This window comes from Castor canadensis, chromosome 6 (genome assembly GCF_047511655.1).
Source record: "Castor canadensis chromosome 6, mCasCan1.hap1v2, whole genome shotgun sequence".
Classification (NCBI taxonomy): Eukaryota; Metazoa; Chordata; class Mammalia; order Rodentia; family Castoridae; genus Castor; species Castor canadensis.
In genome coordinates, this window is record NC_133391.1 from 43769039 (window position 1) to 43788459 (window position 19421).

General features: G+C 46.1%; 2 protein-coding genes across 13 annotated transcripts in view; one reads left to right on the forward strand and one right to left on the reverse strand.

Moving 5' to 3' along the window:
* The window catches only part of Bcl2l13 (BCL2 like 13), an 85439-nt gene extending 82062 nt beyond the window's left edge, over positions 1-3377 (forward strand). For all 6 annotated transcript variants that reach the window (XM_020153867.2, XM_020153871.2, XM_074076419.1 and 3 more), the window contains one exon: positions 709-3377. In XM_020153867.2, the coding sequence (XP_020009456.2) occupies positions 709-1491 (783 nt within the window). In that variant the 3' untranslated portion in view covers positions 1492-3377. The remainder of the gene's footprint in view (positions 1-708) is intronic.
* Positions 3378-4228: 851 nt separating this feature from the next.
* Bid (BH3 interacting domain death agonist) overlaps positions 4229-19421 on the reverse strand; it is a 48496-nt gene continuing 33303 nt past the window's right edge. For 3 of the 7 annotated variants that reach the window (XM_074076435.1, XM_074076436.1, XM_074076434.1), the window contains exons 2-6: positions 19065-19138; positions 16773-16983; positions 12357-12496; positions 11988-12200; positions 4229-10235 (exon numbers count right to left, since the gene is read on the reverse strand). In XM_074076435.1, coding sequence (XP_073932536.1) covers positions 10224-10235; positions 11988-12200; positions 12357-12496; positions 16773-16983; positions 19065-19076 — 588 coding nt within the window. In that variant the 5' untranslated portion in view covers positions 19077-19138 and the 3' untranslated portion in view covers positions 4229-10223. The remainder of the gene's footprint in view (positions 10236-11987; positions 12201-12356; positions 12497-16772; positions 16984-19064; positions 19139-19421) is intronic. The other 4 variants (XM_074076439.1, XM_074076438.1, XM_074076437.1 and 1 more) reach the window with 3 other exon arrangements.

The window sequence follows — 19421 nt, forward strand, 5'->3', positions numbered from 1 at the left end:
AGACCATGTTTCATGAAAACAAAAGTAAGCTTTTTAAAATAAATAAACTCCCCTTTTTACAGCTCTTTTCTTTTGCTGGTATGATGTTGTACATGGCCTTCCCCATTCTTCAGAAACCAAGCGTAAATAACCATTCCTCCATGCAACATTCTTTCATTTCCTGCCTTCTCTCACCTCCAACAAAAGAAGTCATTTTTCTATCTGAACGCTTACTAGCATTTCAGCTGTGGCGTGGCTTTATTTTTCATACCCTACTGTGTGATAGACTCCTGGTACACAGGTCTCGCTTTTGTTTCCTCTATTTTTGCATTAAGCATTGCATTGGCTATATGCAAATTATACTAAATATAAATTAACTTTTGATTTTTTAGTGTCAAGGAAACCAGCTAAAAATTCCTTTTTGCTAGGAGTGGTGGTATACCCTTGTAATGCTAGCACTTAGGAAGCTGAGGCAGGAGAATCAAAAGTTCAGGGTCAGCCTGAGCTACACAGTGAGTACAGGCCAGCCTGGGCTACATTGTGAGACCCTGCCTCAAAAAAAAAAAAATCTTGCTGTACATTGGCCTTCAAATAAATGCATTTCATTCAGAAACCATGTAGGTCTAGGTCTAAAGTAATCCATGGGAACTTCAGTTTAGGAAAGAATTTGTTTTTCCAGGTTGACAACTATTTTTAAAATACTGACTGACTCTCCTTCTACTTGTCTAGGGCACTGTCTTTAGTCTTGAGTCTGAGGAAGAAGAATATCCTGGAATCATTGCAGAAGACAGTAATGACATTTATATTCTGCCCAGTGACAACTCTGGACAAGTCAGTCCCCCAGAGTCTCCAACTGTGACAACTTCTTGGCAGTCAGAGAGCCTGCCTGTCTCACTATCTGCTAGCCAGAGTTGGCACACGGAAAGTCTACCGGTGTCCCTCGGTCCTGAGTCCTGGCAGCAGATCGCAATGGATCCTGAAGTCAAGAGTTTAGATAGCAACGGAGCTGGAGAGAGGAGCGAGAACAACTCTTCTAACTCAGACATTGTGCATGTGGAGAAAGAAGAGATCCCTGAGAGTGCAGAGGAGGCGGGTGGGGCTGCTCTCACCTTACCAATGAGGGACCCACAGGAAGCCTTCTCTGGAGCCCCTGTTCCCTTGCTTCCACATATCACTGCCACATCTTTGCTGGAGATCAGAGAACCCGACACAGAAATGATTGCAGTTGAGAAAGCCAGCCCTGTGCCATCTGTCTTTGTGGAACTTGATGAAGAAGAGGTAGCAGCAACAGTGGAATCTGCTGATGTGGAGGGGGTGGGGTCTCCTGCCCTGTTAAGTGAGAAGGAGACAGGCATCAGGAAAGAGAGTCTCAGCCAGGAGGCCACCCCCACCCGGGAGGCCAAAGCTGCCCTGCCCTCAGAGGGCAAGGCTGCACTGCTGTTTGGAGGCGCTGCTGCTGTGGCCATCCTAGCAGTGGCATTTGGGGTTGCACTGGCTCTGAGAAAGAAGTAACAGCTTTTACAGAAGAAGAGAAAGAAGACAAAAAGGATCTAAGGTTTTAGTTGTACTGGCTGGAATTTGAATTGCCAGCAGGTGACTGGACATTGTGGGACACTCTGGAAGAATTGGAGCTTTTTTACTCAGCAAGACAGTGTGGCTTGATCCACAGATAGGGCTTGAAGTAGAGGGCGTTCACATTGGTCTGCTCATCCATTCTGAGGGCCTGGGCTCATGCTAGATTCAGAATAGTATGAGTAAATTCCTCCCTGTAGAATGGGTTTCTCAACCATGGCACTATTGACATTTCAGTAATTCCTTGTTGTAGGATTCTGTCCTGTGCATTGAGGATGGTCAGCAACATCCCTGGCTTCTACCTACAAGATGCCAGTAGCACCCCACTCAGTGAGGACAACCAAAACTGTCTCTGATATTGCCAGATGTCCCCTGTGGGCTAAATCCTGTTGAGGGCCATTGCTTTAGAGGGAAAGGGTTCATCTAAAGAGAATCTGGGGGCTGGGGCTTGGCACAAGTGGTAGAGGGTTTCCCTAGCAAGCACAAGGCCCCTGAGGTCAGTCTGTAGTACTAGATAGATAGATAGATAGATAGATAGATAAAGAGAGAACCTGGAGTAAGATCCCCAGCCTAGAGGGCTTAGCTGTGGCTCTGGAGCTGTGGACTTGCTAGCCATTTATCTTGGTGGAGTTTTTCTCTTTCCTGATGAACACACTGTGCTCTACAGCTGCTCCTTTCTGGCTCCCCTTACCTGTATGGGGTGCTCTTTCGCATCACACCACCTCTCAGGTATTGCACTGCAGCACTGCAACTCTTCTCCCTTGTGTCTTCCAATCCCACAGAAGAGGGCTTGCCCTGTACTTCTGGAACGTACCAGGAGCCCCTGAAGTGTCCTCCCTTGCACAGATGCTGCCTTTAGAAACCTTTTAAAAGACAAATATATGAAGGCAACATAAAAGAGACCTGGGGTTTCCTGACCTGTGAGTACTAGGGCACTTACTGGCTACAGAGACACTGGTCTTGATTAGAGGCAGGTGACTTCTCCAGGTCTCTTCCAGCCCTCTTTGTCAGTCCGCCACCCCATGTACCTGTGGTGACTTGCCATAGACACCTCTGTGGTCGGATGCTTACTGTCTATGGCCCTCGGTTAGTGTATTTTTCCCACAATCTGATCTCAGCCTTAGGAGTGATCATCTAGTTCCTTGCTAGGTGTCTTGACATGTGGTGAGGAATGTAATACAGAACCACTTGGATCATAACCCTTATTAAATGCACTATCATTCAAATAAGATCCTAAGTATCACTAAACTAAAAACTGGGAAAACTGAAAACTGGGAAGCTTGAATTTCAAAAAATGAGGCTGTTGATGAGGTTCTCGTTTGGGCTTTAGTGTTCAAAAATGGAGACCTATGCCTGAATTTTTTTTTTTTTTGGGTGAAACTAAGGTTTGAACTCAGGGCTTCATGCTTGCAAACCAGGCTCTACCACTTCAGCCACTCCTCCAGTCCATTTTGTTCTTGTTATTTTGTAGATGGAGTCTCCCAAATTACTTGCCTGGGCCAGCCTCGAACTACAATCTTCCATCTCAGCCTCCCAAATAGCTAAGATTTCAGGCATGAGCCATCAGCTCCTGGCTTTGAGCTCTTCACAGCCCAAATGGCAGGGTGACAAACCAGAATGACCCAATCCAGCATAATCTTTGACGTGGTTGCTCCCATCCCTCAGGGACAAGGAGGGGTGGAATGTGTCCTTCTGTGCCTGTGGGCCACAGTGCTACCTGCAGGGCTCACGTGCTTAATAAGAGGCCATCTCAAATTTATCTTAGTTGTGTAACATTACATCTTAAATCCTGAGATTTATAATAAAAATACTTCTAACTAATCTGATCACCAATACCTGATGTTTTAAATGTGCTTTCTTTTTAAAATTTATTTTAACACAAAATCTCATAAAGCAGAACTGTACAAAGTTGGTCAAGAAGATCCAAGAGTGTATGTCGCCCAGCTTTATTTATCATGCACTGTTTCTTTCTGTTCTGAGTTTCAGTATCCCATGTAGGGAGTGATGCTTGTGTCAGAGTTCTAGTGAACCTCATGCTGATTGCTGGAGATGAGGGGACAAATGGTTAGTGAAGTGAAGATTTTTTCCCCCATGGGCTCCACAGTTGCCTAGGATTGTATTCTTAATGCTGCATTTATGTTTGCACAGGTTAAGAGCAAAGAGACTGGTGAATTACCTTGGATTTTTTCTTCTTTTCATATTTTCCTTCTAGTGTCAACACTTTTGAACTCTAGATCTTCACAACCATTGGTCGAGCACATTTAAGCACTAACAGAAGCCAGGTTCATGTCTGAGCTGCTAAGAGGTGATTTGTGACTTAGTATATTTGAGTCTGTTCTCCACTAAGGCAGGGCTAAGGCAGTGTGACACTGAACTGCCTGCTTGCTGCTTTATTTTCACACGTGATGAACATCAACGTAATTTGGCCAAGTGTATTTTTCTGGGTAATGGTATATGACACTGTTGTCTTTCTCTAGTTGGAGTTGGTGTTGCTTCTTCAGTAATAGTTCTTTATACTCTACCTCTGGCAGTGGGAGGGAGTAGCCATAATGAGGACTGTTTCTTAAATGCAGCTCCTGTTTTTCTTTTGAGACGGTATCACTATGTAGCTAAGGCTGACTTTGAACTTGGATCCACCTATATAACTGCCTCTGCCTCCCAAGAACTGGGATTACAAGCAAGTACCTCCATACCCACTCTTGTTACATTTTTAAATCCTCCCCTTTTTTTTTTTTTGTGGTATTGGGGTTTGAATTCAGAGCCTACACCTTGAGCCATTCCACTAGCCCTTTTTGGTGAAGGGTTTTTTTGAGATAGGGCCTCATGAACTATTGGCTGAGGTTGGCTTTGAACCGCAATACTTCTCTCTGCCTCCTGAGTAGCTAGAATTACAGGTGTGAGCCACCGGCGCCTGGCAGAATAAAGAGGGTTATATATTATGTGTCTTTTTTTTTTTTTTTTTAAAGCACTGGGGTTGAACTTAGGGCTTCATGCTGGCTAGGCAGATGCTTTACCAGGTAAGCCACTCTGCCAGCCCTCCCCGCTCCTATTTTGGGGGCTTTTAAGGAGGCCATTCCTTCTTGCCTCCGACCTAAGTCATCCAGTGTAAGGCAAAGATTCAGAGTACATTCAGCTCATTTAGGGAGCATAAATGTCAGAATTAAGGGTGTTATCATTTGTCATCCCTGTTCTTTGTGAAATAGAGGGAAAGTTCTGTTAGTTTTGTAACTTTCTCTTTTTCCCACCCTATGCCATGTCCTTCTCCCCTCCACCCCCCCAAACTGGGGGTGGAGCACAGAGCCACATGCATACTCTACCACTGAGCTACATCCCCAACCCTCTGTAGAATGTTTTTTTTCAACAGGTCTTTACTTGATATTGTTTTGCTTTTTGTGACAGAGTCTTACTATGTAGCTCAGGTTGGCATCAGCCTAGGGTGGAGATGTGGAGGAGGCTGGGGAATACAGAAAGGTATTACCAGAGGCATTGCTTAGCCTCCACCAGCTCAGGGTTGCTTGGCCAACAGGACTTCAGGGAACTCCTGCCTCAGCCTCCTGAGTGCTGGGAGTACAGGCATGCACTACCGTGCCCAGTTTATAGAACTCTTTAACTGCTCTATTGGATGGAATGAGTTCTGGTCACTTGACAGCCAGTGAAGGTTTCCTGAGAAAAGTAACAGTAAAAGAATGCCAACTTGTGTTCTGAAGTTGGTACTGAAGTGGTCAGTACCAACCATGTGCCTTAAGAGGACTCTCATGATCATTACTATCTTATAGAGAACATTCTGAATAAAGAAACACCCTGTTGACCTGGTTTATTTATCCCTACCCAAAAGTATCCCTGGTTCTTCTTGTTCTTACAGTGCAGCCACAATCTAGTGTGTTCTGTGGGGTAGTAAACTGAACCCTGAGATGTAGTATTTCGAACCATAGCTACCATTGACTTTCTCAGCCTCTGTGCCAATTCCCTCTAATCATAAAAAAGCAATGCCTGCTCTTGCCTTTTTCCTTAAAAAAAATAAGAAAAATTTTCCCTTCTCTTTCTCTTAGTTGATGTCTTTTCATTCAAACTCCTTTCCTAGAACTCAGTGATCACTCTTGGCAGGAGGGCCAGAGGCCATCTGATAGGCTCACCTCTCAGCCTGAGCCTCTGCTTCCCCAGTATGGGCTCACTTAGCCTAGGCAGTGACAGCATGCTGGATGCCTGCCATTACCTGGTAACTTCCCAGCTGTGAGTCTTGCATTCCTGAAGGGAGCTTGATGTGGTAACTGCCCTTTTTGCAAATACTGTTTGAACATTCAAAGCATCCCAGAGGCTGCAGGGCCATGTACTATACAGCACCTTTCTTGGTTTTCTACATTACAGATTAGAAGAAACCTACTCAAAATTTTCATAAAGTCATAGCATATAAGAGGCAAGGCAGTGATGTTTGAGTTTTCTGGTTCCAAGTCTAGCACTTTTTGCCAGTTTTGTATCCTGTAAAACAGTTTTGGAAAGCTTTCTGCAAACAGTTCTGCTAACTTTATTGCACAAGGCAGACTGGTATAAGAGGCTGCAAATTCCATAATGGAGTCTGCTCTGCTCACTACAGCCCTTTTCTAATTTCTATACAATATAGGCTGGTCTAAGTACTGAACCTGTTCTGTTATAGAAGAGTAAGTGAAGCTTATGTTCAATGTTTCTAATTGCACTGAGTATCTTTCCTTTAGATACTGAATGGATTAAGAATAGGTATAAGGACCAGGCATGGTGGTACACACCTGTAGTCCCATCTACTCAGGAGGTAGAAACTGGGAGGATTACAGTCAAGCCAGCATTGGCAAAAAGAACCCATCTCAACAAAATAACCTAGGTGTGGTGATGCATGTCTGTAAGTCCCAGCTATGGGGGAGGCATAGGTAGGAGGATTATAGTCTGAAGCCATCCCTGAGAAAAACACAAGACCCTATCCTAAAAATCGCTAATGCAAAAAAGGGATGGAGCGGGCTGGCAGAGTGGCTCAAGAGGTAAGCGCACCTGCCTACCAAGCGCAAGGGCCTGGCTTCAAACCCCAGTGCTACCAAAAAAAGAAGGGAAAAAAAATGCAGAAGGGGAAAGCATTCAAACTGGTCTTTTCTCAGGTGCTGGTAGCTCAAGCCAGTAATCCTACTGACACACACACAGGAGTCATCCTCAGGTACCAAGGAGACAGTGAAGGCAGCACATGAGACATGTCTCTTTTCTCATTTTTGATCCCCATCCCTTTTCCTGTTGAGGTATCAGCCTAGGGTGGAGATGTGGAGGGAGGTGGGGAATATACCAGCAGGCATTGCTTCGCCCCCACCAGCTCAGGGTTGCCCTACCGACAGCACTTCAGGGAAATCCTTTCCGTTCTGACCTTGATTATAAAGTGCCAGTTCTGTAGTATGATATTTTGTAATTACCTCATTTATAAAGAAGCTCCATGGGGAGTTGGGAACTAACACACATGGCTTCTTGACCTCAGCCTGGCTTGCCATGTTCCTGTGTGAGAAAACCATCAGGTTCTTCATATCTTGGTTTATGAAGGAGCCTGGCCCTTCAGCTAGCTTCAGTGTTGCTCAGGGTGGAATGTCACCCTTGTTAGCAAGGCTTTGTCCTAAGTTAAAAGCAGCAGTGTGCTGAGAGGATTCACCCTGTCCTTGCCTCACCTGAGGGGAAAGGCTGCTCACTTCAGTGGTTCTTTGCACCACTAGAAGGAACTGGTTCTCGAATGTACTATTTAAACAGAGGCTTTGACATTTTAAGGTTACTGGTTTGTTGCCTTCTTCCCAAGAAGAGAAAGTTGAAGCCCATCTTCCTTTCTGGAATAGGTCGTTTGCTCCTGGTTTCTAGCAAGAGAAGTATATTGTACACACAGGCCATTGGCCAGCACCAATAGGAAAAGACAGAATTTTTTACTAGACCTGTTTTCCTATTGTAGTCTTCTGTCTTGTTTCCTTCAAATTAAAAGTGCCTCTCTTTACATAACTCATACTTTGATTGAGTTCAATTTATTATTGGTTCTAATACCTTCATCTTCCCCAAAGTACTGAAATTAAATGGTTAACTTTGGTAATTAACATAACCATCTTACTTTTTCTGTGTGTTTCATTAGTTCTGCTTGCTACAGCTCCAGTTCACTCGAGTTTATTACTGTGAATTGCTCCAGCTCCTCCTGTGCACTCCTGTTGCCCATTTTCTGGTCAGTCCATTCTTCATTGGGGAAAGGAACAAAATTCAAGTCTTATGAGCCGTGCCTTCCAGGGAGAACATGGTGGAGGTGGCAATAAAGTGAGATTAGAAGATAACCAGTGACTCATCTTTCTGTACATGTGGCAAAGTACACTCCGTAGGTGGGCTCATTGCAGATAATCTATCACGTAGTTTTGTTAGTACATAACGCAGTTGCTCCAGGTTCTGAAACATGATCCTGACGCTCAAAGATAGTCTAGTTCCCAGCCGGCACAGCTGTGAAGTTTCTGGAAGGCGAAGCCAGTCTTAGGGCTGTGACCCTTCAGACAGCCTTGAGCACATTTATGCTGACTTCGGAGCACTGAGGTCAGGGGTGCGCTGACTTCCTGAATGTTACCAAATCCAAATAGTCCACCTGATGCAGATATGCCAGGCATCACACTGAACAGAAAGCGTTTTATCTTTGAGAAAGGACATTCTGTCACTTAAATATTTCTAAGACAGGATGACAAAATTCTCTGAATTAAAGTCACACAAGGATTATTACTAGAAAAAGTCTTCATGGTTGGGATGTGCTTTTTGATGCATGGACTTTTATAAGGTTAGCTAGAGGAGAGGGGTGGTAATCTTGCTTTACAATCAATAAGTACATCATACTTGGTCTGGTAAAAGGTACACCAAGACCTGTTTAAACTTCCATTTTTTTAAATTTTATTTTTTTGGTGGTATTGGGGTTTGAATTCAGGGCCTCATGCTAGGGTTGCTAGGCAGGCGCTCTACTGCTTGAGCCACTCTGCCAGCCCTGTTTTGTGATGGGTTTTTTTTCTAGATAGGGACTCATGAACTGTTTGCCAGGGCTGGGCTTTGAACCTTGATCCTGCTGCTCTCTGCTTCCTGAGTAGCGAGGATTACAGGCATGAGCTGGCTCTGTTTAAACTTTATTAAAATGGTGGCCTATTAAGTGAAACAGCAGGAGCTGGAGATGCTGTGAATGATTAAACATGAGATGATAGAGTCTGGGACCATTCAGTTTCAGATCTCTTTTCCATTAGTTTAGATTTAAGTTGCTTCCTTTGGAAGAAATTATGCCCCCCAATGAGAATCTGTAATGACTGACCATATATGCAACTGTATATGTAATTCAACTTCTTTCCACTTCAAAACATTAAAAATAATAGCATTACTGGAAGGCTTATTTCCAAATGGTGCCTTCTTACTGCAGGCACCTGTCTGCTTTTAAGGGTTTGTAACCTTTTGCCCACGTCAGGCTGAATTCAGCACTAGTGTGGGTGTATATTTAATGCTGACTGGTGTAGAGTGGTTTTTCTGATAAACTTAAATTCTTAAGGAACAGAAAAGGGGATATCGTAACAGGAATGGTTTATTAGTGCTTCATTACTTGTGTGCTTCCCAAAGCATCACGGACTACCAAAGGTGACGCATGTAGCATGGACCCCCAGGAGACTTGGGAATTGAGTTTTGACTGACCCTAGAAAAGGGAACCACTTTTAGCTGCCTTTTTTTTTTCTTTTTAATTCCCAGGGCTGGAGATTGAACCCAAGACCTTGTACATTTAGGCAGGTGTTGTACCTCTGAGCTGCTTCCCAGCCCCAGCTGCTGAGTTTTAAAAGTCTAACTGCACTTTCATCTTTGATCCCTAGAAGCCTGTTCCCACCAGATACAGTTTCCAGGCATGGATGAGATGAGGTATGACTGAAAAGTGACAATATAAGGCTATTATTAATGACAGTCCATCAGCTTAGGAGTTTTATCAAAGCCTTGAAAACATGTATTTGGCCACTGAAGAGACAGTGGCTGACGTGGACCCTTACATCACCCTCACAGCTCTGCCTGATTCTTCTCGACTCAAAGGCAATCAAGACAAACACCTTGGATGGAGGCCTGTGTTTCCTGTGATTTGGGAACAGCACCTTAGTTCCAAACCTGTGTGCCATTTGGTTTTTATACAGGAAGATTGATCCCTCCTTGGTATTATGATGTTCTGTTTTGTTTCACTTGTAAAAGGGGAGGAAAGGGTTATGCAGTTTTCCTCCAAGCATGGCTCTCAATAGGATATTGCCTACTGTTAAGACCATGCCCCAAGGTTGTACTTTAATAAATTTTTTTAGACAAAAAAAAAAATTGTGTTTTCTTCTGCCTTATAACCTGCTTTTAAATTTAATTTTCCAGTGAGAACCTGTACAGCTGAAATAAAGGCATAAAGGCAAAGTATAGATGTAGGAGAGGGCTTGAAAGCCCTGCAAATATATGCAAGTTGACATTTTCATTCAGGTATCTCAATGTAACTATTTCTACATAGGTCGCCAGCCTAAAACATTATCCTGAAAATAGGGGAGCAAGAGCTACTGTCCGGGGCTGGTATTCTGCCAGACGTCTGTTTATGTGGCCATGGCTCCTTCTCTGGAAGCAGCTACACTGCTGTCACCGGTTTCAGCCAGTCATGTTTCACAGGCACCCAATCAGTCCATCTCCTAAGCAGGAAAGGAAAAGCGGCAGAATTAGCCAATCCAATTCTCAAGCCAGAAGTTGGTACTTAAGAACCAGTGCCAGCCAGGCACCAGTGGCTACTTGTAATCCTAGCTACTTGGGAGGCTGAGATTAGGAGGTTCAAGGGTCCAGGCCAATCCAGGCAAATAGTTTAGTTTTGTAAAACCCCCATCTTCAAAACAATCAGAGCAAAATGGGCTGGGGGTGTGGCTCAAGTGGCAAAGCACTTGCTTTTAAGTGTAACTCAAAACCCCAGTCCCGCCAAAAACAAAACAAAAACTAACACCAGTGCCACAATCAACAGAAGCAAAGCTAGGCTACTGCAAAAACATTCTCATGTGGTCCATATGTCCCTGCTTGAAAACTTCTACTACACAGGGGCAGCTGAAAAACAGGCTTTCCAAATACTCAGAGCTAGATGTTCACATCTGAATCACTCAAGGTATCAAGAGGCACCTTAGAAGGCCAGAAGAGTCATAATCGTTTCAGCTGACATCTTGCCTCACTCCTTGAAATGGCTGTTGGTAAAAGCTGTCCAGGGACTTTTCTCAGGCCCACAATGTTCTAACAGCTCAGCTTGATTTAACACGGTTTGAGTTTTACATTAACCTTCATATTTGTAGAATTGCCTCTATAACTATAGACCACAAAACATTAGAAGATTGTTAAGGCCTATCAATAACTATTAAAGAGTTAGATACTATTTTATTTAAAAACTAAGGAGGGGGTAGGGTGGTGGGAGGCAGGGGAGGAGAGGCGGCCCAAAGAATTTATACGCATGAAGAAAATGTTTAAAAAAAAAAAAAAACCTAAGGGAGGCCTGAGTAATGCTTCTGGAGTCATAAAATCCCAAATCCTCAATAGTATTTTTAAATCTGCACATAAGATATATCTACCTGGCTTCTACTTGTCAATCTCATTGAGACTGACTTAAGCCAGGTGCTGGTGGCTCATGCCTATAATCCTAGCTACTCAAGAGGCAGAGATCAGGAGGATCATGTTTCAAAGCCAGCCCCAGCAAATAGTTCTGAGACCCTGTCTCAAAAAAACCCATCACGAGAAAAGGGCTGGTGGAGTGGCTCAGGGTGTAGGCCCTGAGTTCAAGCCCCAGTACTGCACAAAATAGACTTTTTTGGGGGGGCAGCACTGGAGTTTGAACTCAGAGCCCATGCTTGCTAGGCAGACACTCTTTTACCACTTGAGCCACCTCACCAGCCCTTTATTGTGATGGGTTTTTTTTCAAGAGAGGGTCTCACAAACTATTTGCCTCCTGAGTAGCTAGTAGCTGGGATTATAGATATGAGCCACTGGCACCTGGCAGGAGCGATAATATCCTAGCTATAGGACAAATGTGCTTCCTGTTTGTGGGAGATCTTTAATAGTCTTTATTGACTATTCCTCTTGATTTCTCTCTCCATCATCCTTGGTAAGCATGTGTTTAAAGAATTTAAGTTACACTTATGTTTATGACAGTAAAGGGAAGCCTGAGGAAGCTCAGATCTGGCCTCTCTGCCACCTTTGTGCTCCACATAGCTACACCATACTGCTAGGATTCGGTCAGTAGTGAGAAATGGCTTCACCTCCCCTTTGAGAACAGCACATCCTTGCAGCAGCTTTTCTATGGTTTGGTCATCAGGGAGATGAGGAATGAGAGGGCCGAGGGAGCAGAGGGAATAGGTAGGCAGCAGAGGACCAGAAGACTGAGTTTGCAAGGTGCTGGTGTCACTGGTTCTTACATTTCTGACTAAGTTCCTCACATAGGCAAATAGGTTCTCATTAATGAAGTTCACTGTGGAGTGAAAGACGTCACGAAGCAGGGACGGTGTGTGATCGGCCACCTTTCTGGCCAACAGCATGGTCATTATCAGCATGGCCTTCTCATTCTCCATGTCTCTCGGGAAGGTCTGTGCCACCTCCTTCAGGGCAGTAGCCAGGCAGTTCCTTCTGTCCTGCACAAGGGTAGAGACAGACAGCTTACTAATATCCTCCCCTCTTAAAACAAAGACAGTCCCCAGTGGTAAGTAAGAAAAGGACATTGATTAAATGCCTTAAAGTGGCTGGGCGGAGGGGATGAGAGGCGCTGGAAGCTGCTGTCCCTCACTTACTTCCTCCAGCAGGCTGCGGTTCATGAACTGTGCTGCCAGGTTGTTCACCAGTGACGGGTGGATGCTGCGATCCATCTCGTCCCCTACTAGGGCAAGATGCCGGGCAATGTTCTGGATGACTTCTTCTTGACTTTCAGAATCTGAACGTTCAGGCAGAGGGCAGCAAAGATGAAGATTCAGACAATGGCCCTGTTCCACACTCTTCCCCACCTCAGAAACAGGAAAAGGATTCCGCTTTGGATCAAGTCCTGCTCCTGCCTCCACAGCATGTCCTCCACAGTGTCCCTGCCCAGCGTTGGCTCTGCTCTTGAGTAGAGGTATAAGGACTTGTGACCCAGTCATGCCACTGGGTTCAGGAAAAGGCTGACAGCTGGAGAAGCAGGCCTCTCCCTGCAGACTCAGCGATGCCAAAAAATAGGATGCAGCACTCCTGACTACACCCATGGACAAGACTGGCAGCCTTAGAAGCTGTTAGCAAAGAGGCTCAGCCGGCGTCTGTGTCCCACCTCCACCATTTCCTGCCCTGGAGACCTTGTAGTGCCCCCATCTCTTCCCCCCAACCTCTTCTGGGGGGCAGTGGGCTTCCTCTCCCAGTCCTGTCTCACTCAGTAAAGCCAAGGCTCTGCAGCACCTCTCAGGCCCTGCCACGTGCCCCACCCCTCACTAACTGCCCTTTGTTCTCCCTCTCCAGCCTCACTGGCCTCCCCTCAAGCTGCCTCTTCTGCCCACTCAGTGGCAGGGCTCCTTCCTTCCCTCTTTCTTTCTGTCCCAGTCCTTTCCCTTTTCTTCCTTGGCACTTGTATACATTTTACCCACTTGTTATTTGTCTGACACACCTGCCAAAATATAAGCCTCCTAAAATCTGTAAGTCTGTAATCTGTTGCATTTACTGTCAAATACCCAGCATGTAAAATCAGTGCATGTTAACAGCAAGTGCTCAATAGACAGTAAGTGCTCAGTGAATGCCACTATTATCCTCCCATTAAATCCTGTATTTCTCTTCTGTGTTTGTAACTTCCCTCTGACTTCTTATTTATCGATGACATGCTGCAGACCTTATGCTTCCTCCCTCAGGAGAGGAAGACCCTATCTTACAAAACAGGTACATCATCTCTCCTATGCTACCTATCTCAGACCCAGGAGAAGGGGAAGGAGCTGAGTGTGAACAGGGCACTGGGCCAGATTTAAGGAGGCCATGGGAAAAGCCTGGGAATGAGGGCCTCCTTCAGTCCTGTGCTCTAGTGTCTAGTTTGCCTCATGCAGTCTTTTTTTCTTTCTGTTCCTTTTTGCACTGCCAGGGATCACATGGCCTCACGCATGCCATGCAAGCCTCACCTCCAGTGTCTCACTATAGTCTTGACCTTGATACATGTTGTACGGACACTACATCACTATTCTACTCGGCACCTTTCCCATTCTCACTTCTGCTTAAGTGACAAGCCACTACCTACCCTCCAGTTCCCTTTGACTCCAATTCTGCAACTCTGTTCAAGTGTTGCCAAACTCAGCTATTCACTGCACCTTCCATAAGTCCTGGGCTCTGCATCTTCAGGCTTTTGCTTAGGCCATGCTACTCCCTCTTCCCACTTTGCAAAGAACTACATTGTGCCCATCCTTCTAGGCCTAGCTCAATTGCACTTGCAGCCATGGCGTTCCTCCTGACTCCCTGCAGCTCCGCCAGGACTCACCTGTGCCTCACCTAAGTTGCCTTTCCACCTTGGTTCATGATTCATGTGCATGTCCCCCTTCCCTCTGGCCAGCTCCGCAACCTCAACAATCATGTCTGATTCACTGTGTCCAGGCACACACAGATGCATCTGTTTGCGGGTACTTAATCTATAAGCCATCTTTCTCCCACAGCAAAGTGAGGTCAAGTGGACTGCTCCACCATCACTTTTGCAATCGCCATTTGGGTCAAGCCAGGTTTTTTAGTTTAAAGGGAAGAAGTGGTAAAGAGAACGACAGGAGAAAAGTGCAGGGGATGGACCCTGGCTGTACTTTTGTTGCAGCAGTCCTGGCAAGCAAAGCCAGTCCTGCCCACTGCTGTCCAGTCGTGCTCAGACATTTCCAAAAGTGAGCAGGTGCTTCTAGGCAATTTTGGGCCAGCCAAAAGATAGGTTAGCTAGATTCAAACGCACAGAAAATCTGTGGCACACCTTGGCTAGTGGGGAGTACCTGCCATCTCCCCACACACCAGATTTAAAATAGGGCTGAAGGCTTTTAAAGGCTGGACCAGATGCTTGTCTTCCCCATGGCCACCAGAGGGCAGTGCAGCCTCTGTGCCCAAATTCTGGGCAGCTGGATTTAAGGACAGATACCAAGTTTGGCCCTCGAGGTTGGAAGGCCTGGGTCGAGGTCTTTGCAAACACTGTAGGCTTTAAGGGCACTGATTCCATCTAGGTTCAGAATCACCTAGGAGTCTCCCACCTGAGAATATGCTGACTTGGGCAGCTAGGGCCCAGGGCCACACATTTTGAAGAAGTTCTTCATGTAACCCTAATGTGCACAAAAATAAACCACTGTTCTGAACTGGATACAAGAGGGGTTGACCTTCAACACACTCCCAGGCTTTCTCCCTCAGCCTTCAGCACAGCACACCTCTGTCTACAGATGTAGCACTAGAGACAAAGGGAAGTAAAAATAGAGGATGGGGCTGGGTTTGCCTGTAATCTCAGCTATTTAGGAAGTAGGAAAATCATGCTTTGAGGCCAGTCCAGGTAAAAGTTAGCAAGACCTTATCTCAAAAAACAAGCCAGGGGTGGTAGAGCACTTGAGTCATGCCCCTGAGTTCAAATTCCAGCAAGCATAAGGCCTTGAGTTCAAATCCCAGTACCCCCCCCATAAAAAAAGCCAGGCATAGTGGTACATATCTATAATCCCAGCTACTTGGGAGGTGGAAGTGGGAGGACTTGTGGTCTGAGGCCAGCCTGGGCAAAAGCATGAGATCCTATTTGAAAGACAAACTAAAACCAAAAGACTGGGGCATGGTTCAGGTAGTAGAGTATTTGCCTAGCAGGCAGGAGGCCCTGAGTTCAATCCTCAGTACTGCAAAAAATAAATAAATAAAAAATGGAGGCTGGGAGAAAGCTCAGGATTAGGGTTGGGTCAGGAAAGGTAGTAAGCCTGGAAGCGGTAGAGGTACAGTACGAGGGCAACTGGGCCCAGCTCACCCAGTGGCCAGGCCTGAGTCCTGCCTCTGCCACACTCAGGGGTCACTTACCCTCCCCTAAGCCTCGGTTTCCTCATTTGCAAATGAGGTTCAGAATACTTCAGTGTTCAAGTAATCTTACAGGTGATGGCAAGTCAGAATGTGTATTAAAGGTTGAAGGTGCTACCTAGGATATAAAGGTTGCTATAAAAAATGTAGATTTTAGCCAGGCACCAGTGGCTCGCACCTGTATTCTTAGCTACATGGGAGGGTGAGACAGGAAGGAACATGGTTTGAGGCCAGCATGGGCAAATAGTTCCTGAGACCCCATCTTCAAAGCAACCAGAGCAAAATGGACTGGAGGTATAGCTCAAGCTGTACAGCGCCTGCTCTGCAATCATGAAGCCCTGAGCTCAAACCCCAGTTCCACCAAAAAAAAAAAAATGTGGATTTTACTAGTTAGAGGTTCAGCTAGGCCTGCTCAGGTGCAGCAGGGATGTGTTAAGAGTTTTCTGGGGACCCTCCCCAGACCAGTGACTCCCCAAACCTACCAAATCAGACTACTTTCTATAGCTCCCTGGGTCCTTCAAATTATTTAAGCTCAGAACTGGAGACTCCCTTGGGCTACAAATCCATAGCAGTGGTTCCTAGCCTCTGATGATATCAGAATTGCTTGGGAAGTATGGTAAAAACACTCTTATATTGGTCCAGACAGGAGACTCAGAACCAGCACACAAAGGGAGACTGGGGCTCATAGAAGGAAGGACTTTCTCTTAGCTGGCACAGTGGCACACACTTGTAATCAGGGCTATTCAGGAGGCTGAGATTAGGAGAACTGACATTCAAAGCTGGCCCTGGGAAAAAGTTCAACAGACCCCATCTTGATCAATAAAAGCTGGGTGTGGCAGTGCACATCTGTCATCCCAACTACACAGGAAGCAGGAATAGCAGGATTGTGGCAGGTCAGCCCGGGAAAAAAAAGCAAGACCCTATTTGAAAAATACCTACAGAAAAATTGCTGGGATGTGTCTCAAGTGGTGGAACGCCTGCCTGGCAAATACAAGGGTCCACTACTAACAAAAAATTAAAAAAAAAAAAGAAGAAGAAGAAGGAAGAACTTCCTCAGTCATTCCCGAAAGGAGGAAATGAAGTGAATGTGTCTGGTGGCCTGGAACTGTAGGAGTGGAGGCTGAATCCAGAGGTCCCCTGCAACCCTTGGTGATGGCAAAGATGAGGGTTGGGGTGAAGAAGTGGGGCCCGGTGCCTACCTGCCTCTATTCTTCCCCCATAGGAGCGGCTGGCCCGGTTGCCATCTGTCTGCAGCTCATCATCCCAGCCCCCACACAGGTAAAATTGCCCGGGCAGCTCCTGGCGCAACACCTCCAGCTCCTGGTGGAACTTATCACAGTGGCTTTGGAGGAAGCCAAACACCAGCAGGTCTGTGATGCACTCTTTCCCAAGGCATGAACCGTTGCTGACCTAGGATGAAAGGGGAGTCATGGGGGCTTCTGGAAACGTGGGCTGTGGCCAGAGGCAGCCAAGCAAGCAGAAGGCTCCCAGGGAGCAATGTAACTGGCCCATGAGGGCTGGATACCCCTGTGGACACAAGGACCCTGCCAGAGGACTGAGGGAGCAAAGTTTCCATCTGCAGTAACCACTGTGAGCAATGCTACCAGCAGACATCAGAGAGAGCTAGAGTTCTGCAGGTGAGTCTCCCACCACTGCTTGGCCTCTGAAAACCATGTGGCTGGGCGGGGCCCCTGGAAGAACCCGCCTGATGACACTGATTTTACACTTCTGGCCCAGAGCTCAACTTGTGCTACTTTGTTCCTATGGTCTGGCCTTCACCCAAGGACTTCTTTTTGATCCAGGGTGGTGGTACCAAGTCTTTGTGGAGAGTAGGGTGCCAGCAACCATGCTGGATGAGGTTATCCAATTCAAGTTCAGGGATCTTTGTGTGTCCCACATAAATAAGAATAGAGCTGGCCAGGAGGGAAAGGGGAGACCTTTATCTGTTAGAGAGCCATGAGTGGGTGACCATGAAGCAAATGTTGAGGAGCTAGAAGCAGAGAACAGGCCCCTGTGTGGATGACATGTATCCAGGAAGTGGCCTGGGAGACCGGGGATATTTCATTCCAAAAGTAGACAGAGTTGTGATGGGCCACGTATGCAATTATGCCCTTTTTATGATCTTCAAGTGATTAAAAACTGAATCCTCAGAGAAAGGGAGATTTACCTTTTTAGATCACAGGAAAAAATATGTTAAAAGGAATGAGAATAGGAAATCCCACTGGATGTAAGAAACCGATGTAAAGGAGGCAAGGACACTTCTCATGAAATAAAGGAAGTCCTAATGAGGAAAAAAAGGATGGAAACTCCCCAATTGTTTGATAAATTGGTTTGGTACCCAAAATATTCTGTTTTTCCCAAATACTCGCCCCCCCACCAAAAAAAAAAAGTCAAAGACGAATGTTACAGAATGGATGAACCCTGAGGTCATTAGACTAGTGAAATAAGTCAGTCACAAAAGACAAATATTGCATGATTCCACACATCCAAGGTCCTAGAAGAGGCAGACTCATGAAGGCAGAAGGCAGAATGTGGGTTCCAGGAACTGGGAATGAGAAGTTAGTGCTTATTGGGGAAAGAGATGGGAAATTCTGGAGATGGATGGGTGGTGATGGCTACACAACATGAAGGCACTTCATATCCTTGGACTGTGCCTGGGGGAGGGAGGGGGGAAAGAAAGAGTAACACAGAGGGTGAGTATGATCAAAGTACAGTACATGCATGTATGGAAATGTCACAATGAACTCCCACCATTATACAATTAACATGTGCTAATAAAATGTGGGATAAATAGTTTAAATGGTAAATTTTTTATGCTATGTATATTTTATCATAATTTTTAAAACTGAAAAAAAAAAGTCAGAAACACCTACAATAGGATGCAAGCCATGATGAAGGAAGAGAAAAAAGGCCAAATGCCAAAATGCAAGAGAAAAGTGTTCGGTTTTTCATGGTGATCCCAACTCTGTGGGGCACTGGGAAAACTATGCAACTACTGTATCTCAGCATCTCGCCTTGAAGGTAAAGAAGAGAAAACAATGGGGTAACTCCACCCAACCTCCCTGCAGGAAAAGGCTGTGAGGAGAAGTGGACCTGAGAAAGGGGTGTCCTGGGATGCCATCGTGCAAGGAGTAGGATCACTTGGGAGGGCAACAAGGGGTAGGGCAGGCAGGTTTACATGACACCAAACAGAATACTCGCCACGCCAGCAACAGGCCAACAAGTCTGTTCTGTTCGTGCAGCTGGCATCTATGCTGCCCCCACTGTCTCAGGCCTTCTAGCTACTGCCCTGGAAGCCACACCACTCGTCCTTCTGAAAGGACATTCAACAGTGCATACTGAGACAGACACACACCCTCACCACCCCATCCCTCCCCCCATTCTGTTACAGTCTACATGCACTCCTCAGGAGCATACTGAAGAGCAAGGTGACCCTCAGCCCCTCGCTCCCCCTCCCCTGGGCATCCCTCCAAAAGATATCAGTGTCTGACCTCAGGGTCCATGGCACCGGCAGTGCTGGAGAACTCCAACTCACTTCTGGCTCACAGGTGTCCTGGGTGACAGCCTGGAAGAGGACACACACACACACACAGGATAGGTGGCTGCTTCCTGCCACATGGTCCCTTGTGGGGTCCTCTGGGAAGAATGGAAGATTCTGGCCTGGCTCGGGGGTCACCATCGCCCCTACCCAGCCAGTGCTCCACCTGGGTTCCTTTGCACAGAGCCATGGGCAGCAGGCCCGTGAGCAAACTCTGGAGTCCTCATTGTAGAGACCTTTCAGGGCCTATGCCTACAGCTGTCCAGGGTCAGTAAGAGCTCATGGACCAGGCAGATGGGCAGTTTGGCAC